This window comes from Podarcis filfolensis (assembly GCF_964270895.1).
Source record: "Podarcis filfolensis genome assembly, chromosome: Z".
NCBI lineage: Eukaryota > Metazoa > Chordata > Lepidosauria > Squamata > Lacertidae > Podarcis > Podarcis filfolensis.
Window position 1 is genome coordinate 3,767,780 of NC_139617.1, and position 25,691 is coordinate 3,793,470.

A 25,691-nucleotide genomic window follows, 5' to 3' on the forward strand; every position below is an offset into this window, starting at 1 on the left:
AACAGCCGTGTTTGGACTAGCAGATTTCTCAGCTTCTGAAACACTGGAGATATTGGAACAATTGGATAAATCTTTTGAAACTAAAAAAAACCACTGATCACTTTCTACAGATATTTATTATCAATAAATTTGATATACAGATTTTAAGAAATGATTGGAATAAAGAATTGGATTGTCCAATACCACCTAATCAGTGGGAAAACGTTTTAGCTTCTGTAGCAATGGTATCAACGGATCTTAAATTGTGACTTACACAACAGAAAATAATATTTAGAATTTATTGGCTCCATTATGTTTGTATAAAAAAGACTTGTCTAAGACTTGTCGCTGTTTGGTGGAGCTGTAATAAGGATAATGCCTCTTTGAAACACATGTTTTTACAGTGCTCCATACTCACTAAGTTTGGGGAGAAAATTGTGGACTATGTAAATATGACTGTGGGGGCAATTTTGAAATTTTCGGAGGAAAATATTCTTTTCAATTATATACCTATTGTATAGAAGCTGACAATTGGACAGCAAAAATGGATTCTACACACCCTAACAGTGGCCAAGAGACTGGAATTGATGAACTGGGAGAATAAAGATATGATCCCAATGGATTGATAACATGAGAACATATGAATGGTTGCTTCCAGACGAAGTCTTTGTTTGGACAAATATACTGACATCAGGAACAAGTTTATACAGAATATAGTAGGTTATTAATTATCATATATGTATTAGGACAATCATATTATCTATTTATCTACATAATAATGTATGGAAATGTAACTGAGTATATTTAGTGTATTATACTCTTTCTTAATGTATTTTTTGCACTTTCCCCCTTTATTTTTTCTTCTTCTTCTTTCATTACTTTATTTTCTATAACTGATTTTTAAAAAATAATAATAACAACAATTTTTTTAAAACCCTCAGTGAGTTAGGGACTTCATCTGCGTGCAAAAAACAGGGTCTGGTGGATGAGACTGATAATGGGTCGCATGGTCAAGAAGGCGGTTTCTGCAGGAGCTGTAGAGGGATACTTTACGCACTGCATAAAGGAGGACTTTTGTTTATCTGTCCTGTATCTGCCAACATTCAGCTTCACTGGATAGTCACAAGTTCTAGTGTTATGAGAGCGGGAGACAAACTATTCTCTAGTCATTCTCTCCCTGACATGCAGAACTCTATCATGCCCGCCCTGGCAATGGTAGCTCTGTGTAAGGGGACGTGGTCTCCTAACAATTTACAGCACCCTTAGCAGACTACAGCAACCAGAATTCATTGGGGGAAGCCATGACTGATTTAAAGTGATACGATACAGCATTAAATATATGGACAAAATGTGGCCAAGACTTTGGGCCCTGCCCTGCCCCAGCATGATAAGGAACCTCACCTTGGGCAAGGTGCTGCAGACTCCCACCACCAGGCTGCAGACTTGAGCCAGCAACTCGGTCCTGCTCTCTTTCACTTTCACCAGCCGCAGTACCTGCCCTGAGTCCTGGCCCCAGGCTTCTCGTCCTTGCAGCTTCCCCTGAAATGTAAAACAGGAAAAGAGAGAGACACAATGATGGCACAGGCAGCAGCCCAGAAACCATGGTGAGGGAAGCAGCTTCCGCTGCATTAAAAAGAAACATGTTATCGTGACGCACCAGTGACTTCGCGCTGGCTGCCCTCATGTTACACCAGCAGCTGTCACAGATTTGGGGGGAAGCCAGGCTCTTCAAGGACACAAGCCAGGGGAATGGCTGCGGGGCTGAGCTGTGGGCTCCTCACGGGCAAGCAGTCTTCACTCACGCTGTTAAATGCAACAGGAGACCCCTACGCCCGCTGCATTGATGAAGTTGTAATAGGCATAACCAGTTTCACATTCCTTCCATACCTGTATAAGGCCACTGGGAGAGTCCTTCTGGATCAGGCCAATGGCCCAGCTAGCGCATCATCCTCTTCTCACAGTGGCCAACCAGATGCCCCAATGGGAAACCCACAAGCAGGACCCGAGCACAAGAGCCCTCTGCCCTCCTGTGGTTTCAGTGACCGGCATTCAGAAATATTACTGCCTCTGACCATGAAGGCAGAGCATAGGAATCGTGGCTAGCAGCTATTGATAGCATTCTCCTCCATCAATCTGTCCAGTCCTCTTTAAAAGCCATCCAAGCTGGGGGCTATTACTGCCTCCTTTGGGAGGGAGTTCCATAGTTTAGCTTTACGCTGCTTGAAGAAGTCCTTTCTGATCCATCCTAAAGATCCATCCTGAATCTTCCAAGATTCAGCTTCATGGGGTGTCCATGAGGTCTAGTGTCATGATAGGGAGAAAAAGTTTTCTCTATCCGCTTTCTTCATGCCATGCGTAATCTTATACATTTCTATAAAGTCACCTCTTACTTGCCTTTTTTCTTAACTGAAGATTGGTTGTCCTGAAGGAAATGGAAGGGGAATTCAACCTTTTTGGAAGAAAAGCTAGATTCTGCAACCTAAGGTTACAACCTTATGCACACTTCACCTGGCATACATAATTTCAGCAGGGAAGGGCAGAAAGTAGTTTGGGATCTGCTGGAAAGTCTGTGGGTAATTTATAGTAGATATGCAAGCCAAGGTAAAGGACCCCTGGATGGTTAAGTCCAGATGAATTCGACTATGGGGTGTGGCGCTCATCTCCACTTTCAGGCCGAGTTGAGCTGGCATTTGTCTGCACACAGCTTTTCTGAGTCATGTGGCCAGCATGACTAAATCGCTTCTGGTGCACAGGATACCGTGACGAGTGGAAGAGCGCATGGAAACACCGTATACCTTCCCACCTCAGCGAGAAGTAGATACTAATTTATCTACTTGCACTGGTATGCTTTTGAACTGCTAGGTTGGCAGGAGCTGGGACACAGCAATGGGAGCTCACCCCGTTGGCAAGTTCAGGAGGTTCAGTGGTTTAGACCACAGCGCCACCTGCATCCCACTAGATATGTAAGGATTCTGTAGCCATAGCAAGAAAAAAGCTGTTTATCCTACCTTAGTTCAGGTCTGGTACTGAAAACAAATTCCTAGGAACAGAATTTGCTCAGAGGCAACCTGTTCTATAATTCTAATGGCATGCCTTTGAACCTGGCTTTGGGTGGGAGATCATACCTTGTTGGCATCTGTTTGTCTTGAGAGATAATAAAGTGCACCTTGATGGAGAGGAGAAGTCAAATTGCTGTGTTAGCAGCACCAAAGCGACCTCCCTGTGGCGCAAGCCTGGGCAGTGTGTATGGAAGTCCTGGGCTGCCCAGACAAGAAGACCTCCCTCTCTGCCTTGCTGATGTGGTCCAAAGGAAAGCAGAGCAAGAGGTTTGGCACCAGCTTGGCTGCAGGAGTAGCTGGAAGGAGGCATACAAGGCACCATCATGTGGTTCTAAGAAAAAATGTGGCAGATTGTGCAAGCCTTAAGTCTGCCAACCACTGATATACAGTCCTGTGTGGTATCTACTCAGAATAGTAATGGTAATAGTTATAATAAATTATTTATATGCTGCCTATCTGACTGAGTTGCCCCACCTAGCACAGTAGAGCAGCTAAGATTGTTTGGGCATATATATGTTCAACAAAGGTCCGTATAGTAAAAGCCATGGTTTTCCCAGTAGTGATGTATGGAAGTGAGAGCTGGACCATAAAGAAGGCTGATCACCGAAGAATTGATGCTTTTGAATTCTGGTGCTGGAGGAGACTCTTGAGAGTCCCATGGACTGCAAGAAGATCAAACCTCTCCATTCTGAAGGAAATCAGCCCTGAGTGCTCACTGGAAGGACAGATCGTGAAGCTGAGGCTCCAATACTTTGGCCACCTCATGAGAAGAGAAGACTCCCTGGAAAAGACCCTGATGTTGGGAAAGATGGACGGCACAAGGAGAAGGGGACGACAGAGGACGAGATGGCTGGACAGTGTTCTTGAAGCTACAAACATGAGTCTGACCAAACTGAGGGAGGCATTGGAAGACAGGAGTGCCTGGCGTGCTCTGGTCCAGGGGGTCACGAAGAGTCGGACATGACTAAACAACAACAACAACAAATGTTCACTGTCAAGGGTGGCAGCAGGCTCCCAATTCCAATAGTGAGACAAAGGAGGATGGAAAAGGTGCATCTTGAGAACAGAGACAAGCAACTCCTAGGTTGTTGGCTTGCGCTATCATTAATGGCCAAGGTCCCAAAACGAAGTCAGGGGCTAATCTGGTCCACAGTCTGGACCTTTGGGGCAGTATTCTTGCCTCTGGAGAGAAAGGAGGTATGAGCCTGAGCATCATCAAGGCAGAGAGACAAAACACAGGGCTTCCTTTAGCGCCCTCCTGTGACTGTTTTGCCAATTGCTCTCAGGCTGGAAAGATGGATAGCAAAGTTCCCAAGTGGAATGGTGCACACAGCCCGGTCAACCTGACTGCATGCACTCATTGCTTTTGTTCAGTACTGGCGTCTCATCAAAGGTGTTCTGCAGGCTTTTGAGATACAACAAATCTGCAAAACCTATGAGGATGATGATACCATGCCCGTCTATAGGCAAAAGTCTCCCCAGGAGTTGGGGGCCGGGTAGCAGCGAAAGGGCTACTTCTTTACTCTTGGGAGAAGAGTAAAGAGAAACCCATAAAGCAAGGGTGGGGAGTCTCAAGCCTGGACCAAATGTGACCCTCCAGACCTTTCCATCTGGCCTTGGGAGTCTTCCCCAAGCTGCACTGCATCCCCAGGCACACACACCCCTTGGCTGTTTTTGCCTGGCTGGAATGTGTGCTTGAACTCTGATGATGCCTCTTGCACATCTGGATGAAGGACAGAGAGGACAACACGCTGAAATAGAGGATGTGGTGGAGGACAGAGAGGAGGATGGGGGGGGGCGCCTGTCTTGCCAGTAGCACATGTGAAAGGGATCTAGGGGTCTTAGTAGATCACAAGCTTCACATGAGTCAACAGTGTGAAGAAGCACCAAAAAAAGAAAGAAAAAACGCTAATCTAAGCTGCATCAACAGAAATACAGAGTCCAGGTCTAGGCAAGACATAGTCCCACTCTATTCTGCCTTTGTCAGACCACACTGGAATACAGTGTCCAGTTTTGGGCAGCACAATTTCAGAAGGATGTTGACAAGCTGGAATATGGGCAGAGGAGGGTGACCCATGGAAGATGGAGCAAGGTTGTTTTTTCCTGTTGTGGAGGGTAGGACCTGAACCAACGGATTTAAACTATATGAAAGGAGATTCCAACTAAACATCTGGAAGAACTTCCTGACAGCAAGAGCTGTTTGACAGTGGATCAGACTCTCTCGGGAGGCTGTGGGCTCTCTTCATTTCAGGCTTTTAAGCAGAGGTTAGGTGGCCATCTTTCATGAATGCAAGAGTTGAGATTCCTGCATTGCAAGGGGTTGGACTAGATGACTCTTGGGTCTCTTCCAACTATATGATTCTATAATTCTGTGAAATCAGCTACTGTACAAAGGTAAGGTTTACATTCCTTCCTCCTCCCCCACTTTTGCCTCTGGCCCCACATACTTCCGGCATGTGGCCCCTGGAAGGTTACTCAGAAGAGAATGTGGTCATTTGATTAAAAATGGTTCCCACCCCTGCAATAAAGGCTCTGGGGATTCTCCAACCTTTACACCATAGGCCACCTGACATCCTGAAAACAAAATATTTCAACTTTGTTAGAGGAAGAGGGCTCAGCTGGCAGCAAGCACCTTCTGTTCCCAGCTCACAGGAAAGGAAAACAGCCAGAAGGAAGGGAAAGAGAGTTCACTTCTGAGAGAGAATTGCAACCTTGCCTGGCTCAGATCCTCATACTTGTAAGAAGGTGAAATGAGCCCTGCTAGATCAGGTCAGTGGCCCAAATAGAGCAGCATCCTGTTCTCACAGTGACCCACCAGGTGCCTGTGGGAAACCTGCAAGCAGGATCCAAACACAAGAGCTCTCTCCCCTAATGTGGTTTCCTGCAGCTGGAATGCAGAAGCATTGCTGCCTCCAGCTGTGGAGGCAGGGCACAGCCACTGTGGCAAAAGCCACTGTTAAGTCTTATTCTCCATAAATTTGTCTCATCCTCTTTTAAAGCCACCCACATTGGTGGCTGTCACTGACTCATGTGGGATCAAAGTTCAACTATGCACTTCACAAAGTTGTACTTCCTTTTGCCTGTCCTGAACCTTCCAATCTTCAGTTTCTTTGGATATCCACAATTCCTAATGCTATGAGAAAGGGATGTGAGAATGCACAAAAGTGAAACCCAGTGGAACACCAAGCTACCGATGGTGGCTACTATCTCCCTCTACAGTTGGAGGCCGTATGCCTCTGAATACCAGTTGTTGAGAACTGCAGCTGGAGAGAGTGCTATCACCATCTGCTTTTGGGCTTCCCATTAAGGCATCTGGTTGACCACCATGCTGGTCTAGGGGGAGCCTTTGGCCTGATCCAGGAGGGCACTTAAGTTCACCCAGCCCACCTCTAGAACACCTCTCCTGCATCATTTAACTGTGATTGGACAGAAACAAATGAAGCCGTCTAATGCAGTGTTAGATGGCTGGTCCATATAGTAGTCAGGAGCAAGCAGGCAGTAAACAATACCATGCAAGATGGAGTGAACACTTCATTTGCAAAAAAATGCAATCTGCACAGACTTATTGGAGTGTCAGGCCTAATGAGCATGAGCACAGCAGCTCATCTCAGTAGGTCCCATGAAGCAGTCGCTGAGACTGAAGGTTGGCATAGGAAGTTGCTTTCTCCCAGGCTGGGCAGTCCCAGGCTGGTTTTCGGGTGGAATTGAAGAAGGCACCTGAGGGTTCAGATTGCACCATTAAAGTTGGTTTGTTTGTTTTTTTGCAGTAAGGAAAGTGACAGGAAAGTGTGGGATAACAATCCCTTGATGCAATATAATCTAACCTCTGTGCAAACACATCAGAATTATTAAATAGCTGACATTGCCTTACCAAGCCACAAACATTTATTCAAGTTTATCAGGATAAATGCTCTTTAAACAGCACACCTAGGAGAAGGCTATGTGAGACCATCAAGCTCAGTATTGTCAACAGTGATTGGCAGAGGCTCTCTGGGGTCTCTCCCAGTGCTACCTTGAGATAGCAGGAGTTGAACCTGAGAAGGCAGGTTCTCTATGATGAAGCCACAGTCTTTTCACAAAGGGTTCCCCAACTCTTGGACTTGGAGGATGGAGGTGGGGGGAACTTGAAGGGGGCCTTAGCAAAAGCCCACACTCTCACCTGCAGGCCATATCTGTTATGGTCATGATTCTCGAAGTAGCCCTCTTTGCTGGCATCGCCCACATTCTCCAGATCCACGGCCCCATCCTGCTTGCAAGCAGAGAGCAAGTTCAGCTCATAACACTCTTGGATATCTGAAAAACAGGCCGAGAGAGATGTAGATGCAAAAGGAAACAGAATTGCTGCAGCTGCCTTGGGAGATGCTTAACACTCAAGGCCTGGGCAGGGTGACTGAGTCAGGAGTGTCAGCATAGCCAGCAAGGTGAGCAACAGCAAGCTCAGTGAGATTTGCCCACAAGGCAGGAAGTTCAGCAGCAACACAACCAACTTCATGGTTACAGCTATGCATTGCTAACTTCTCTTTTCCACTCCCAGCTCTTGCACATCTGGAAGACCTGGGGCTCTGCTCAGAGCCAGAGGAAGGCAGAATCATTCCTGCCCTAGAGGAAGGAGTTGCCAGCAAAAGAGGTCACTTTAAGTTGTTGCTGGCATCCATCTGTCTCAAGAGACAATGGAGTGCACCTCCGGCGGTGAAGTCAAGCTGCTGCATTAGCAGCACCAAAGTGACCTCTCCAGGGCACAAGCCTGGGTGGTGTGACTGGAGGTCCTGGGCTGCCCAGAGGACAAGACTCCCCTCTCGGCCTCACTGATGTGGTTCAAAGGAAAGCAGCACAAGACATTTGGCACCAGCTTGGCTGCAGGAGTTGCCAGAAGGAGGCGAACAAGGCCCCATCCAACCATCTTAGGGACTCCACTCTGGATTTATGTAGAGTTTGCTTCTTAGCTTTTTCTTCTCCTGAAGATATTCCACAAGGCAGTGGAGGTTTAGGACCAGAGTATTCCTCCTTCTGGATTTTCTACCTTCCCAAGTGGATGAGCCCCACCTGCCCCAAGTTTCCCTCCACGGCACGTGCACAAACCGCCTTCTTGACTGTTGGACCCACTATTGGTCACATCTGCTCAATCTACCAAAGCTTGTCTTCGCATGCAAGGCAAGCCCCTAACTCAGCAAGGGTTTGAGACTCATCGGCTCCCCTCACCTGGTTTAGCCAGCCAGTTGAAGCAGTTTCATGAGGCGTGGCCGTTGTCTCATGCAGACAGCTTCTGGGAGCCCCAGCTAAGAGCTGAGTGCAGGGTGGGGACCAAAAGTGGGCAAACCACCCCAGAAGGAGCATGATGTGTCCCCCACCAGCAGTACTACCCCTTCCCTAATACTCCATACACCACATTCTCAGTGTGGTGCCTGCTGTTCCCCAGCCCCCTCCTCCATACTCCCACACCTAGTCAGAAGCACCAGCACAAGCCCAAGTAGTTATATGGCCCTTCCATTTCCACATTTGCCTTCGATAATCTTCTTGGAGCAGCAGAGTCCACGTGGGAAAGCCACCTAGGCAGCAAGCAGGGGCTTCCCAGAGAACCTGACATGTGCCCTCACTTATCACGGTTGGCTGGTGTGTCGCTGTCACCACCACCACTGTGCCTATTGAAGGGGAATGGGAGCAGCGTGGCAGCTACCCAAGCTCAGCCAGGAAAAGCTGAGAGGAGGAGGAGGCAGTGGGGAGGTGGAGGCCCAGGCATTTCCTCTGTGCGCAGGCCCGGGGTCTCACATTCCTGAGTGGAAGCAGCAACAGCAGCAGCTGGCGGCTTTGCTACGACCAGACATGCCCTGCTCTCTTGTGCTGGTTGCTCCCACTGAGCTAGGCAGGGCTGAATCCCTCCTTCAGGTGGCTCCCACCTGGAAACGCCATCAGAGCAAGCCTTGGCCTGGTAATTAACTGGATAGGAACCCACATACAGTATCCCATTTAGTATCCCCCAAACTTCCCCCTCATGTATCCTGCCCAGGGGGCATAGGCTCTGGACAGCTCTTATTGCTATGCCAACTGGTCTCGTAGGGCAGCATTGCAAACTAGGGGAGCAGGGTGTGCCTCTTTTTGGGAATGGTCAGCCCCTTTTCTCCCCAGAATGTTAGGCCAACGATTGGGGAGTGGTGCAGGTCCATCCTCCTGCTCTAGGGCCACATTCACACAATACATTTGAAGCATGGCAATACCACTTTAAACAACCATGGCTTCCCCTAAAATACTCTGGGACCTGTAGTTTGTTAAGGGTGCAGATTGGTTTTAGGCGGTCCCCTATTCCCCTTGCAAAGCTACAGTTCCCAAGTCCCTCGTGAAGAGGGATTGATGGTCCAACCACACATAGTGGAATTGTAGCTTTGAGGGGAATAGGGGGTCTCCGGAAAACTCCCAGCACCCTTAACAAACTACAGCTCCCATAATCCTTTGGGGGAAGCCAATGTGGCTCAGGTCCACCAAAACCTTCTTCAAAATCTCCTCCCACAACCTCCCCAATTTTTAAAGTCAACAACTGAAACAGAGCCTATTGCTATCCTTGTTTTTAGGAAACTCTATAAAGCATGGGTTCCAGGCATATACCCAGGGTTCAGTTTCCTAGGAATGAGGTTCAGCGGAGACTGTGGTGTCTTTATGACATATGGCTTATTCACACATATACATAACCTGAGCCTACACTGGAGGGGCTCACAGCATTAACAACCAAGAAAGTCTTCGTTGTCCCAATCACAGCCTTGGATTCCAGGAGAAATTAAGCATGGCTCTCCCTCTCTGGCTTGCGCCTGCTTCTAACTTCCAGCTCTCTCTCACACACAACTCTCCACTCTGGCTTTTGTCTTTCTAACTTAACACCACCCATCTGCTCTCTGGCACAGAGCCATTTTCTTTGTTATACTAATGACCAACTGTACTTAAGGTACTTAGATGACAACTATGACCCTTGCCTGACTAGCCCAACAATTGAATCCTCCATTAGATTGTAACCCTTGATAGATCCAGGACCCCAGGAATTAAGAGGAGATTTGGGCATCGTGCAGACCAATCCCCCTGAATTCACAACCATACAGACATGCTACAGGGCTGCTGATAGTACTACCAGTAGCTAAAATTGTGTAAAGCACTTGAAAATGAAAGATAACAAACACTGTTATTAGCATGAATGGCACCTTACCTACTTCCCTACCTTTTAGGACACTCCCCTTGGTTACTGTTTTTTAAGAAGACTGGGGTGGGGAGAAGGATATGGCTAAAACTGGGGAGTCAAAAAGGAAGTGGGGCTTGAGGGTCGGATCAATAATTTCCCAGGTAATTCAAGCATTTGTTACCAGAGGGCAGGAGAGGGACATAGACCAACAGTGTTCTGTGTCCTACATAGAGCAGCTGCCATTTGATGCTACAGAGTAGTGGCTCCCAAAGCGGGTGGTACTGGCCCCTGGAGGCAGAATACAAAGTGGGGTGCTAAAAGGATATTGGGGAGCAGGGTCTAATTGGGTGTCAGAATTTGCAAAGCTGGCACCACTGAATCAATTAAACTCACTGCTTTAATTGGATTTTGAATAAACATGCAACTAATTCTCATTTTTTAAAAATATTATTGTGCTATTATTTTCCTTAAGGAGTAAACCCTACACAAATCCAAATGGTGTCCCTAAGATGGTTGGATGGTGCCTTGTAGGCCTCCTTCCGGCAACTCCTGCAGCCAAGTGGGTGTCAAACACCTTGCTCTGCTTTCCTTTGAACCAGATTGACGAGGTTAAGAGGGGTCTTGTCGTCTGAGCAGCCCAGGGCCTCCAGACACACCGCCCAGGCTCCCCCCCACCGCCGAGAGATCCCTTTGGTGTTGCTAATGCAGCAGTTTGACTTCACCCCCAGAGGCACACCCCACTGTCTCTCAGGGCAGAGGGATGCCAACAGCAGTGGGTCGTGCAAGCTGCTATTATGAATAATAATTCTTAGAGGGATGGGTGAGGGCATTGGGGATAAATTTATGGAACCGAGGGCATGGGGGATCCGTGGGAAGCGCCAACCAGGGTCCCTCCAGATGTGTTGGACTACAACTCCCATCGCTGGGGCTGATGGAGAGAGTGGTGGTGCAGTGGTCAGAGCATTGGACCAGGTCCTTGGAAACCACGGTGCAAATTCCCTCACTTGGCCATGAAGCTTTCACTGGATGACCTTAGGCCAGTCACTGCCTCATGCTAGCGCAGCCTCACAGGATTGTTGTGGGGATTAAATGAAGGGCAGGAGAACCCCTTGGAGGGAGAGAGACGGAAGGTGTATGTGGAGCAATAAATAAATAAGTTGCAGTTCAGCACAGCTGGAGGACATCAGGTCAGCAAAAGCTGCTCTATAGTCCAGCTGGGGGGAGGGGGGGAACCAATGTTTCCCCTGCCAGTCAAATTTGATTTGGGGCATGGCTATGGCCAGGTAAATCATCAACAGCTGTATAGGAAGCTCTGCTCAGACAGCACAGCCCGCTCTAGTTCCTGCCAGCTTGACAGAAGGTCGCAGAACCCTGTGATCATGTGTACAAATCGCTGAAGCCGCTCATCCGAGCACCTGTGTAACGAACAGCTCTGGCACGGGGAGACCTGCAAGAGGCGCAGAAACAGCTACTGCTCTCTGCCCTCCACCCCCTGCCCATCTGCCCACAAAGCATGCCCAGGTGCTTTGGCTCTGTACAGCTGCAAGGCACCCTTACCTAGCAGCGCCTGGAAGAGCTCGCTCTGGAAGACGTGAACCACTTTCTCGATGGAGACTTGCAGAGGCCGCTCCGCCGGGGACTGCAGACTCCCCTGGTACCTTGCCAGGATCTCCACAGCCCGCTGGGTGTCTGCCAAGACAGGATCAGAGCTATAAAGCACAATGCCTGCACACAGGCAGGTGCTGCCAGCCCTAACCAGGCAGCAGGCCACGCCCCCTCATGCCCCACTGCTGACATCGTTTGCCCCTGTTATGTGGGCAGAGGTAGACTGCCTTTGGAAAGGAAGGTTACATCTCACTGTCACAGCCAACAGCTGCCCTTCTCCACAAATTCACCTAACCCTGTTTTATATCCACCTTACAACGAACCACGTTTGTGAAGTCCATGCAACTTGGTTCTAGTGTGTGCTTGTTTGTTTAAAAACCAACCAACCAATCAATAAACAAACAAACAAACAAACAGGATTTTCTTAGACCAAGTCTTATACTGCTGGTCTATTTGGTTTATCTGCCTTATACAGAATCAGACCATGGATCCACATTGCATCCACACTGTACATTCAATGCACATTTAAAGAACACAACTCCCCACCCCCAAGAATCATGGGAAATGTAGTTTAACTGCTCACCAAACTACAGTCCCCATCACTCTTAACAAGCTACACCTCCCAGGATTCTTTGAGGGAAAGCCACGCGCTTTAAGTGCCCTTTGAACATGCTTTATACGCATGGTGTGGTTGTGACAGCACTTACTGGATATCAGGCAGGGTTCTCTCCCTGTAGATGCCATCAGGAATCAAACCTGGACCTTCTGCATGCCAAGCAGAGGCTCTAGCACTCAGTTATGGCCTTTCCCCCTTTGGAAGTCACAGATCTGGCCCACAGATCTGGCCCACAGATCTACAGCCCTAACCAGATTGTGGAAGGGAGTCCCCCTGTGGATGGGGGCTCAGACTGACTCCCATCCAAAAGCAACACTGCCTCTCAAAAGCATGGGGAGGGTGGTGAACAGCAGTGCAGCTGGGTCAGTGTACTGGATGAAGCAAAGATCACCTGTGTTGAAGAAATGATTCTTCAACATCAGCTTCGTTGGATTGGTCATGTTGTGCGGATGCCTGATTATCATCTTCCAAAGCAACTACTCTATTCCAAAATTAAAAATGGAACGCGTAATGCTGGTGGTCAACAAAAGAGGTTTAAAGACTCTCTCAAGGCAAATCTTAAAAAATGTAGTATAAACACCGACAACTGGGAAACACTGGCCTGCGAGTGCTCCAGTTGGAGAACAGCCTTTACCAAAGGTGTCATGGGCTTTGGAGACACTCGAACTCAGGACGCAAGGGAGAAACGTGCTAAGAGGAAGGCACACCTGGCAAATCCACACCGTGATCAACTCCTGCCCGGGAACCAATGTCCCCACTGTGGAAGGACATGTGGGTCCAGAACTGGCCTCCACAGTCACTTACGGACTCATTGTTAAAACCATGTTTAGGGAAGACAATCTTACTCGGCTACAAGGGATCACCAAAGAAGCAGCAGCTGCTGCTGGGTCAGGCTGGTGAAGGGTCCTTCTGAGCCCCTCAGACCACCAGCCAGTGCCTTAGCTGTCTGGCTATAGGAAGGCTGGAGTTCTCTCACTATTTACTCTCATTCTGATATACTTGGCATTTTTAATTTGAAACACACACTCACTTTTATTTTGTCCCCCCCCCCCAAATCAAAAGAGCTTCTTACAACTCTAGAAAAGGGCTCTCAGAGATCCTGATCAACCAAGCGGCTAAGTTCAGATGCCTCCCTAGCCTCCTGTGGGTTCTGCTGCCCTCAAGAAGCATCTGTCCCCCAGACCAGCGCACGGAGGGGGGCTTCCCTTTGTGAGGGACAGCCCTAAAACAAAGGGCGTCTGTACCAGCTCCTGGGAGGAGTCAGACAAGAGGGCAGCTGAGCCCATCCTCTGACCTTGTAGCTCTTTTGCTCCCAGCAGGGGGTACAGATCCCAGAACAAGAGGGCTGTGTCTGCAAGTGCTCAGGACCCTGAGACAATCGCTTCTCACAACATGCCACCACACCTCAGGAAGAAAGCTGGAGATGTTAGGAGATTTCCTTCTTCTAGTCCAGGAGTTTGCAAACCTTTCTGTTTCAAAGCCAGCCACATAAGCATTGATTTGCCTGCTATGGAATCTCAAGTGGGCTATGGATCGTGCTTTACTTGCGTGGAGTGGAGGACAATGAACACAGCTAAGCTCTGCCTTCACGGTTGGAGGCAGCATGCTTCACTGTGTTAGAAACTCAGATATATAAGTTAGGTGCCAAATGGCTCCTTAAACCGATGTTGTAGTCGTCAAAATGGAATATCTAGTTGCCATTTTGGGGGCAGCTGGGGGCAGTTTTATTTTTCAAATGATGGACTGACTGTGATTGATTCTGGCTAGTGAGCTTTGAGAACTTACAGACGAAGAATCACTTGATCCAGGCACAGTCCTCATATATACTGGCTTATTCCGATCTCTTTTTCTTAATGGTGACTGCTCTTGCTCAGGCTGCACAGAAATAGGCATTTTGGTTCCAGGAATTTGTCCCAATTGTGCAAATAAAATATAACTGACAGCTCTCTATGGGATGGGGGTATTAGTGTGTGAAAGCAGTCCAGATCCGATGATCCCCAGATGGTGGAGATATCAGGTGCCATCCTGGCACCTAGGCATCTTCGCTTGGTCACAAGTGGTTGAAAGGCAGGTGCACAATGTGACTGGCTAATTTTGAACAGTGTAAACACCAGTTGCCAGGAATCACAAGAAGGGAGAGCGCTGCTGTTGCACTCAGGTCCTGCTTGCAGATTTCCTATAGGGGCATCCTTCTGGCTACTGGGAGAACAGGATACTTGACTAAACGTGCCTTTGGCCAGGTCTAGTTGCAGGGCTCTTCTGATATTCTTAGGCTGGGACCCACATTGTGTCCCCTGCCATACATGGGCTGTGCATCCTAGGGAAGCACTTATTACTCACCCGCAGCTGTCTGCTGTTTGCTGTAGGGGGGGACAACCTCTCTGCCCAGAACCCTTGCAGAAGGGTTCACCCTCTTCCTGTACCACAAGACACTAGTTCACACTTTTGGAAGGCTTCATGAGTTCAGAGCAATATAAGGGGCTTTCCAAGTGCAGAAACACACGCCCTTACCTTAAGTCACCCGGACCCTGCTTCTCTGTTCCATGCAGGCACTGGGTGGGCATTCTATTTTAAGAGAAATCGCCTTACCCTACAAATGCCCACTCGACTGCACCGATCTGGGGAACTAGGACTGTTGCAGGTGCCACATAATACTCATTCTGCACAACAGCACCTGCAGGTTGGAACTCCCTGCCTATTGACATCAAGCAGGTGCCTTCGCTGTACTTTTTTTGGCACCTGGTAAAAAACATTTTTCTTTAGGCAAGCTTAGCCAGACATGTTAACATGTGTTTTAAGCTGCTCTTTAGCTTGCTGTTGATCTCAATTATTTTCTGAATGTTTTAAACACTTATTTTCAACTGTTTTTCTTTCTTTCTTTACTGATAATCCTATGGTTTTCTTCTTTTTGTAAAGCACTCTAAGGTTTTTATGGTTTTCTTCTTTTTGTAAAGCACTCTAAGGTTTTATCACAGCTGAGCGGTATGTAAGTTTTGTGAAATAAATAAAGGGCATCTAAGCCGCCCATTACATATTTTTTTTGACAAGAGACCAAGGCTGCTCGGAGAATGGACTGAGTCAGATCATTGCTCCTCCTTGCCCAGGGATAGAGAAGCACTGCAAGAAGTTGTTAATTACCGTATTTTTCGCTCTATAAGACGCACCACACCACAAGGCGCACCTAGTTTTTGGAGGAGGAAAACAAGTAAAAAAAAAAATTCTGAATCTCAGAAGCCAGAACAGCAAGAGGGATCGCTGCGCAGTGAAAGTAGCAATCCCTCTTGCTGTTCTGGCTTCTGTGATAGCTGCGCAGCCTGCATTCGCTCCATAAGACACACACACATTTCCCCTTACTTTTTAGGAGAGAAAAAGTGAATCTTATAGAGCAAAAAATACGGTATATTATTTACCCCACTCTTTAAGCAGCCTCCCTTTTATATCCTCACAACAGCCTTGCAAGGCAGGTCAGCTGAGAGGCAGTGGCAGGTCAAAGGTTTATTCCTTTGGGACTGAGCATGGATTTGAATTTCACCACCTACAATCCAGGACTCTATCCCAGGAGTAACCAATGTGTTGCCCTCTAAACATTTTGGACTACAACGCCTATTTGCCCCAGACAGCATGGCCAATGGTCAGGGATTATGGGAGTTGTAGTCCACAAATCTGATGGGCACTGCAGTGGCAGTGACAATCCCAGACCTGGATGCGTGTGCACAGTTCCTGATTTATGTATGAGCTGAGCAGGCTAGAGCCCACAGCCTCATAAACTAGAGGGCATCAGCCTCTTGCAAAAAAAAAATGGGGGGAGTTTTAATAATAAACTGCAAAAGAAACAGCTATAGAAAATTATTCAAAACATTATTCAAAATTATACCCAACAATTCCACCTTGTGTAAACCAATTATTTTATTCAACCCTCAAACAGAGATATCGTAAGTTTACTGGTAAGTTTAGTTACTGATTTTAATAGTATAATTGAGAAGTTTGCATCCAAAAGAGCTTGATAGAAACTGTTCTGACTTTGCATATACTGTAGTACAATGATTCCTCTATGAATGTGGTGAATGTCTCCATTAATTCCATACTTTTGTAAACTTGATAAAGGTTATAAATTTATAAGCAGTCTTTTTATCAATGCCAAGATTTCAGCAATGTTCTACTTTCACTGAATAGATATAGGGAAGAATTGGGTTTTGCTTCTCATGATCAGATGCTATTAAGTCTGAGCCTCCCCAGGTCTCTTAGCCAAGGCCTTCAATGGCTGTAATCGTGGCCTGGCTGTGCAAATCACATTACTGTACAGTAGCAGGTAGCAAAGTTAGAGAGTGGCTTCTGGGCCTTTGACTCCAGCACTTTGTCCCTGCTGAAAATGCTTCTCCCTGAGGTGCAGCTGTTAACATGCACAGAAACCCTGTCAATGAAATTCTGGAGGCAACCCCATACAGGATGCCAGGCGGGTGCCCCCAGAAGGGTTTCCCACAACTTTGTCTCCGGGAAAGCTTCACACCAGCCCTGCCAGGAAGATCAAAAGGTGCCATCTCAGGTGACAGCAGGAAATTACTGCCTTGCAATAAGTTTGGGAAAGACACGGCCCCATTCATGGGCATTCACTCTCTAGCCGCGGAAGGGGTCCAGAGGCCTTGAGCGGGGAGAGCACAGAGCACAGTGCACACCACAGCCGCCCCCTTCCGCCTCAGGGGCCCGGGCACGACAACTCGCCGCCCCCCGGCACCCTCTTACCTCTCCGGCTGGTCATGGCCCGGGCGGGGGGCGCCCCCGCCGTTATCTCCACTACGCTCTCCGAGATAAGAGGGGAGGAGGCTGGGCGGGTGGCGTTGCCTTGAGGGGCCGCCCTGTCCGGACGGAGGGACGGAGGGTGGGCGGGGAAGAGGCGGAGGAGGGCGAAGGGGCCGGGCTCCGACTTTCTGGGCGGGACAGTCGGCCGGCCGGCGGGGTTCACGCGCCCAAAGAGCGATGGAGGTGTTCCCTGCCCACCCTTTCTCCCAGAAAATCATGAGGGCTGAAATGTCACTCTTCCAAACGCCCCGCAAAGGGCAGCCACGTTCGCTTTTGCGATTCGTTTCCCGAAGAGACCGTCACTCACGGGCGCTGGATACCAGGCACACCAAACCTACGGGACGAGACGGGGAAACACCCATTCGAACCTCGATCCCAGGGCTTTGCAGAGGATGCGAGAGCTGCAAATGCTTTGCCCGGGGAGACGGAGGCTCTGAAGCCAGGAAACGTGGCTCTGGCCCCGGACACACGCACCCCATGCCGTGTCCAGTTTCGTCCCGCCTCCAGGATGCTGCCAGCATCCTTTGATAACTAAAAGTGACCACCCAAAACTTTCCCCCTTCAGTGCCCTAAGTTTAGCGAGTACCTGCCATGTGTTTCCCTCACTATTCGATCAACAGATGCTTGCCTAAGCGCCGCCCAGGCCTTGCCACGCGTGCATGGACACGGTCCAATGGCAATGCGCGCGTCCCAAGGTGAAGGCAGGGGGCGGGGCGAAGAGGAAGAAGACGCGCGTTTTTCATTAATACCCTGTGCCTTTTATGGGAGCGAGGAGGTTGAGCGACTGTGTCCTGGGGCGAAAAAACAAGCATCATATTTATTTTTCAGGTCTTATGTAAGGCTTGATTGTCACAAAACCTTACAAAAAGAATACAACAATAAAAATTATCAGTAAAAACATTTAAGAACAACTATTTTAAATATACGGGTGTTTTGTTCTTTTAAATCAGTGAGCTAAAAACCAGATTGAAACGTGTGAACATTCAGCGTATCTGGATAGGATTGCCTAACGGAAAATGTTTTTAGCACAAGCCGGAAAGAGCACAACGAAGGTGGCTTGCCGCCTGATGTCACTACTGCCACGGGGATGTTTCGCTCGGCCTGGAGTTCCAAAGTGTGGGTGCTGCCACACTTATTGCTGGCATCTGCCTGCCTTCAGATACAATGAAAGAGTGTACCATCGGGGGGGTAAAGTCAAACATTTTAGAGTGCTTGTAGCACTTACCAGGGGTGCCAACTTCAATAAAATAGACCCAGGTACGCCCCGCCCCACGTAATAGATCACATGACGCTGCACATTCACACCCTTTGAATGGCAGTGCCCATCAACTCTGGGGGACCAAGCAGCCCCCTAAAATATTTTATTGGGGGGGGCATAAAGGGACCTTAGCCCCTAGGAGTTGGCTCCTAGGGTGTTTAAATAGGATTTAATGTAGGGATACCACATTAAAAGATTGATTTCTTACAAATGCCAAATGAGTATCATGGGGCACCTGTAATTTTACCATGGAAACGGTTGCCAACAGTGGCGTAGCGTGGGTTGTCAGCACCCGGGGCAAGGCAAGTAATTTGCGCCCCCTAACCCGTGGATTTTGCGCCCCCTAACCCGTGGAGCGCGCCCCCCCCAGATGTTGCGCCCGGTGCGGCCGGGCCCCCCTGCACCCTCCCACGCTACGCCACTGGTTGCCAAAATAACTTTTAAAAGCATTTGAGTGTTCTAAAGGTGGTTTTGTTTGTTAGTTTGGGGATAGGAATCAATTTATCCATATATCTTGAATGGAGATTAGTCAGGAAACTTAAAATAAAGGCTAGTGAGGCATTGGGGTGTATCCAGTTTACTCAGAATTATTGTAGTGTCAAGGTAAAAGGGCCAGATTACGACAGAAGCGGGGGGGGGGGGGCTGGGTTCAAATCTGCACCCTGTCCCCATCTCTCTCATTCACACCAGTGGGTCTGTTGTGATACAACAACAAGCATCATTGGACAACATTGCCATACCCTCCAACGTTTCTCTGATGAATATAGGGACATCCTATTCTATTATTATTATTATTATTATTATTATTATTATTATTATTATTATTTTACTATTGATACTCCACCCATCTGACTGGGTGGCTTCCAACATGTATAAAAATAAAATAAAACATTTTTAAAATTGCCTATTCACAGCTGCCTTCAGATAGCTCAGGGGTCGGATGACTCCATACCCTCCAATATTTCTCCGATGAAAATAGGGACGTCGTAAGGGATTCTGGAATCAAATAAGATCCCCATGATAAGAGCAGGAAACAACAGTATGTTGGTATACTGTTACTTTGTTGCTTTATTCCCAACATTTTCTGGGTTAAGGGGGCTGAAAGCAGATTTACCCCCCAGAATCTAGCAATATGGAAATGAGTGCTAAACGTACACTGATGTTATGAGTTTTGGGGGGAGGATTAGGATGAATGGCTGAGTCCTCTTCAGATTCCTGGAACAGCCAAGCTGGCTTCTGGTGTGGTGATAGACCACTAAAAGGAACAAAGGAAAAGGTTCTGTGCAAGAAGGTGGAGCGGAGTCCTCTCCATCAACTCATGGGAAGATTACGACAAAGTTGAGAGCTGAGAGTGAAGTGATGTGAGCTAGAAGCAAAGCTGCAAGCTGAGGACCAAGAGAAACAGAGCAATGTGTGATTTCTGTTTGAATCCAAGGCAGTAGCAAAACCACCCTTTTGGGTATCAATGCTGTGAAGCTCTCCATTGCAGGCTCAGGTTGCAAAGATGTGCAGCAGCATAGTGTTGGTTGCTGGTGGTCCTGCGCATATGGGCACACACACTGTGTGTGTGTGTAAGAGCCTGCCGCACCAGCCCATACCCTCGCCACCAATGCTGCCAGAGCGAATCCACCCCCATAAAAGCAAAGCAGGGCTATGCTGAGCTGATTGCCTGCCTGCCTGCTCAGGGGGAAGCCCAGCCAGCTGGCACAACCCTTTATGGACAACCCCCCCCCCATCCAATGCAGTGGTGCCCATGGAAAGGAGCACTGGGCCATGCTGCACTGGAGGTGCCTGTGTAGGGGCTCCTGGTTCATGCTCCCCCCACCCCCGCCCCACTATGCCCCTGTATTTGTGTAAACAAACCATATATTAGAAAGACAACATAGTCCCCACTGCATCTGATTCCAAAAGAAAACAGGAATGCTGGGTAAGCTTCTGGAACCCCTGAAATCTTGGAGATTGGGGGTGGCATGCAGCACTAGATTCCATGAATTTTTCCAGAAGTGGCTTTTACATCATATATCTCAAATATAATGTGGGAATTTAGCAAGGAAACTACCAGGGAAGTGGAATTAACTGCCTTGTGAACGCAGCCAAAGTTCAAAATGGGACCTTGGCAGACTAAAACTGAGTAGACACAGGTTTCATTCCCACTTGCTAACAAAGGTGTCTGGGTGACCTTGGGCAGGTCAATCTCTCTTAGCCCAACTCAGGGGTTCCCAAAGTGGGTGGTGGGATTAGCTGGGGGAGGGATGTGTGCTATGAGGCAAGGGGGTAGCAGGAAAAGCTAATATCACTGGATTAAGTTCATCAGTTTTGTTGACTTAATTAAACTAAACAGTTTTAATTAGATTTTTAATAAGCAAACAATTGTTACAGTTCTGAATTTTATTGCGTTATTAACTTCCTTACTGGGTTGTGCAATATGCTATTCTGAATAATGCTTCTTATGAGGTATGGTATGGGGCATTGGGGGTGAGTTTATGGAACCAAAGGGGGGTGAGACTGAAAAGGTTTGGGAGCTAGTCTAATTTATCTTACAGCGTTGCTGTGAAGGTTTTGTGGGATAAATCAGCCTCATACATATAACCAACATGCTGAAGTCTAATTAATGCATGAAGGGGTTAAGACCATAGAGTAAGCTGTCCTACCAGGTTTAAGGAGGTCATTCTCCCCACCTTGGGAGGAAGCGAAACCAAACTCTTCAATCCCCCACATTCCATCATGTGACCCCTGCCAGCAGGGCTTATTTTCAGCACGAACCCACCAGAACTCAGTTCTGGCACCTCTCAGGTGGGTGCCATTGCCATTCTAAGAGAACAAGGGAGGTGTTCATGGTAAGTTCTGGCACCTCTTTTTTATATTTAAAAAAATAGCACAGTCTACCAGGTGCTTGGATTCTCCAAGCTTAGACTGCATGGTGTAAACAATCCATCTTTGTGTTATTATACAAATGATTTAAAAACATTTACCATTTTTGGAACCTAAGTTATGCTGCCTGTCTTGCTGCTGTATGGAAAAGCACATGAATCTGACCATTGAAAAGTTTGTAAGTAAGCCATTTTTAAGTTACCAAACATGTGGTCTCTTTCTATGCTAAAGGAGGTGGGGAAATTTGGAAGTAACCTAGAAGGGGATATTTTAAAGGTCTAACAGGCTATATTTCCATATTTTACTTTGCTGCATGTTTTGTGATATTATATCTCTACTATGGCTCTCTCGCTGAAGAGGACTTGGACCAAAAAAGTACTTAGGCATCCAGAGAATTCCTTTTTATTTTATCTTATGTTTTTCCTTTACCCAACCCAATCAACCAACAATTTTTGGGTTTTTTAGGGACATCCTGCCCCCTTTCATGAAATACTTCTTGTCTTTCCATGGACATCTCGGTGGCAATTATAATAAGAGGCTGCAGGCCAAGTTTGATCATTGGTCTGATGCAGAAGTGTTGTTCTTTTTAAAAAAAAAAAAATTCTGACAGCAGAAGCAGAATCAATATTTGGCATTCAGTGGAAATCACGGAGATGCTGGATGCTGAATCAACATTTCTAAAGCAAAATATACACCACCCACACACCTCTTCCTTCCTGCTTTAAGGAAATCGTTTTGCTTTCAGGCCCTCTTTTTGTTAAAGATTTACCGAAACCTTCCCATTGAGTGGCTTTATCTCCAGCCTAGCTATGTAACAAACTCACATTAATACTCAACAGTGTTATTTTCTGCCCCTTAGAAAATAGGGAACTGCTGCATGAAACATGCAGGCCTTCTCCATTAGGAGCTTTTAGTCATCATCACAGACAAATGCAAAGTAGTTGAAGGAAGCAATCATGCCCCTGTGGGAAAGGGCAGATTATCACTCCCAGGAATTTAGGAGATGCAGCTTGGGTTGTTCTCAGCCTCAGGGCAGGTGGTTGGCTTGAGAAACTTCCAAGAATAGCACTTTTATTTTGTCACCAACCTTGCTTTGGTTGTTAGTGGGGAGATCTGTCAACATAATTATAGGGGGCAGGGATGAAGAGAACATTGGTAGCCCAAACTTTGCCTACCTACAAAGGCTTTTCCTAACAGAAGGGAGAGAAGTCAGCTGGTTCAGCTAAACAGACTGATGCTTATCCTTCAGCATGGTAGTGAATACTTTGGAACCCCCTGCCCATTGAAACTTCACTGTTCTGTTTTTGGCAGCTGCTAAACATGGTTTTGGATGTGGGTGGCACTGTGGTCTAAACCACTGAGCCTAGGGCTTACTGATCAGAAGGTCAGCGGTTTGAAACCCCGCGACGGGGTGAGCTCCCGTTGCTCGGTCCCTGCTCCTGCAGTTCGAAAGCACATCAAGTGCAAGTAGATAAATAGGTACCACTCCAGCGGGAAGGTAAACGGTGTTTCCATGCGCTGCTCTGCTTCGCCAGAAGCGGCTTAGCCATGCTGGCCGCATGACCCGGAAAAACTGTCTGTGGACAAATATCAGCTGCCTCGGCCAGTAAAGTAAGATGAGCACTGCAACCCCAGAGTCGTTCGCAACTGGAATTAACTGTCAGGGGTCCTTTACCTTTTTTAAAAAATGGTTTTGGTTAAGTAAGCACACCCAAATTTGGCATATATATGTCTATTTTAGAACTGATTTATGCCTGGAAAAAGAGCTTCTTCACATGCCAGTTTACCCATCTTCCAAGGCCTTTTGGAAAGACCCTATCCCAAGAACATCCTTTTGGTAGTGGTAGGCTATCCCAGCATTGGAATGACCTTCACAAAGAGCCATACATTGGAATTAGAAGCACTGGCCCAGGTGAAGATCCTTCTGTTTTCCTAGGCATTTTAGATAGTGGATGATTTTTGAATTGAGTTCCATTCTGTTTTGCCTTGATGTATTTCATTTCTATGCTCACTTATGATACACAGGTTAATTTCATTCATGTATATATATCTATATCTATATATATATATATATATATATATATATATATATATATATATATTTTACCCTAGAATCCTTTTGATGAAGAGAGGGCCTAGAAAAATTTGTATGAATAAAAATGTTACAGGAAAATGTATTCTTCCTTTTTTATTTGTAATAAGCTAGCAAATGGTCTACCATGTGGAACAGACACAGAGATGGAATGCCATGGGAGGCAGGTCTTCTCTATCCCCAACATGGATTATAATCTCCAGATTCCCTGTCTTCATTTAGAGAGAGAGAGGGAGAGGAAGAAAGAGGAAGAGGAGAGAATGGGCACATTCATACCATACATTGAAAACTTGATGGTACTACTTTAAACAGCCATGGCCTCTGCCAGAGAAGCCTGGGAGCTCTAGTTTGTTAAGGGTGCCAATAGTTGTTTGGAAACCCCCTAGTCCTCACACAGAGGTACAGTTCCCAGAGTTCCCTGGGAAGAGGCATTGATTTGTTAAACTGCTCTGGGAATTGTAGCTCCCTGAGGGGCCTTGGTGGTCTCCTACCAACACTCAGCATCTTAATGAACTACAATTCCCAGAACACTTGGGGGAGGATCCATGGTTGTTTAAAGTGGAAATGTAGTGCTTCCACTGTACGTTGCCCAGCTGTGAGTGCTGAAGACCACTCCCTGCAAGGCCCTTTCCCACCTGGCCTAGGGGGTGGGGACCAGATTCACTCTGCTCTGCTTCAAAGACTCCTGGGAGACCAGAGGGGCATTGCCCTGCTGCAAGTGCTGAAGAGCTCAGACTCACCAGAACAAACTCTGGGGTTGGGGCAAATGTCAAAAATACTTCATGTTTTTAAATGTTTTAAAATAGTTTCAAATTTTGGGTTTCTTGTTTTGTTTTGGTCCTGAATGGGGCAAAAACTGTGCCCCTGAAGGACCAGGTGCGCAGCCTGGGAGTCATTCTGGACTCACAGCTATCTATGGAGGCACAGGTCAATTCTGTGTCCAGGGCAGCTGTCTACCAGCTCCAACTGGTACACAGGCTGAGACCCAACCTGCCCAGAGAGTGTCTCGCCAGAGTGGTGCATGCTCTGGTTATCTCCCGCTTGGACTACTGCAATGCGCTCTATGTGAGGCTACCTTTGAAGGTGACCTGGAAACTACAACTAATCCAGAATGCGGCAGCTAGACTGGTGACTGGGAGTAGCCACCGAGACAATATAACACCAGTCCTGAAAGACCTACATTGGCTCCCAGTTCGTTTCCGAGCACAATTCAAAGTGTTGGTGCTGGCCTTTAAAGCCCTAAATGGCCTCAGCCCAGTATACCAGAAGGAACGTCTCCACCCCCATTGTTCACCTCTGAGGGCCTCCTGGTGGTTCGCTCACTGGAAGAAGTGAGGTTACAAGGAGCCAGACAGAGGGCCTTCTTGGCAGTGGTGCCTGCCCTGTGGAACGCCCTCCCGTCAGATGTCAAGGAAATAAACAACTATCTGCCTTTCAGAGGACATCTGAAGGCAACCCTGAAGGAAACAATTTTCTATTTGCTGTAAGCTGCCTAGAGTGGCTGGGGAAACCCAGCTAGATGGGCAGGGTATAAATATTGTTTTCCAAATGTTGCCTAACACCTGCACAACTTGAGACATGAGGGAAGGAAATGGACAAGGGCCATTCTTTTGAATTTTTTGGAGAGTAACTAGCCAATATGAAATATTTTACTTCCCACCAAGAAGAATCCTTGCAGATGCCCATGAATTACATCCCAAAATGCTGAAGCCTTCTTCTGGAAAAGGGGACATGCTGCATTACCTGGCAGAAATCTACCACCACCATTCAGGAGTCAACAATCAAGCCTTCTCCTAGTGATGCACCCCCACTTCTACATTGTTTCTTGAGTAGACATTAAAAATGGCCAAAGATAAGGGTGAACTGGCCAAGGGACAAAAAGCATTTATTACGAGGAACAACAAAAACACTTTACTCAAAGTTCTTCCGTGGCTGCCAGCCCCAGTTAATAAGCTAATTTCCCATCCAGGTATTGACGAGGCTGAGACCCACTCAACTTTCAAGAGTGGCAGCATCACATAAACTCTTCTCTCTCCTCTTTTTAAAATTAATCTTGCATTTCCAGAACGGAGTCCCAACACCGCAAATGGATTCCAGGGCAAAGTTTTGCCAACACTTTTTGCAAATAAAACACCACACCAACCGTAGAGGGAGGAGCAACAAAGCTGTCTTTGCCAGGCTTTCAGCATGCAACATACTGCAGTTTAAGACACCCCTCCATCACTCCCCCAAAGAAAGACAAGAAAAACTCAGTG

General features: G+C 47.3%; 1 protein-coding gene across 9 annotated transcripts in view; it reads right to left on the reverse strand.

Moving 5' to 3' along the window:
• Positions 1 to 17,321, reverse strand: part of DLG3 (discs large MAGUK scaffold protein 3) — a 109,398-nt gene extending 92,077 nt beyond the window's left edge. For 3 of the 9 annotated variants that reach the window (XM_083595382.1, XM_083595385.1, XM_083595379.1), the window contains exons 1-4: positions 17,159 to 17,277; positions 11,755 to 11,886; positions 7,198 to 7,331; positions 1,381 to 1,518 (exon numbers count right to left, since the gene is read on the reverse strand). In XM_083595382.1, the coding sequence (XP_083451508.1) occupies positions 1,381 to 1,518; positions 7,198 to 7,331; positions 11,755 to 11,886; positions 17,159 to 17,174 (420 nt within the window). In that variant the 5' untranslated portion in view covers positions 17,175 to 17,277. Of the gene's footprint in view, positions 1 to 1,380; positions 1,519 to 7,197; positions 7,332 to 11,754; positions 11,887 to 17,158 lie in introns of all 9 variants that reach the window. The other 6 variants (XM_083595384.1, XM_083595368.1, XM_083595371.1 and 3 more) reach the window with 5 other exon arrangements.
• Between the last annotated feature and the right edge of the window lie 8,370 nt (positions 17,322 to 25,691).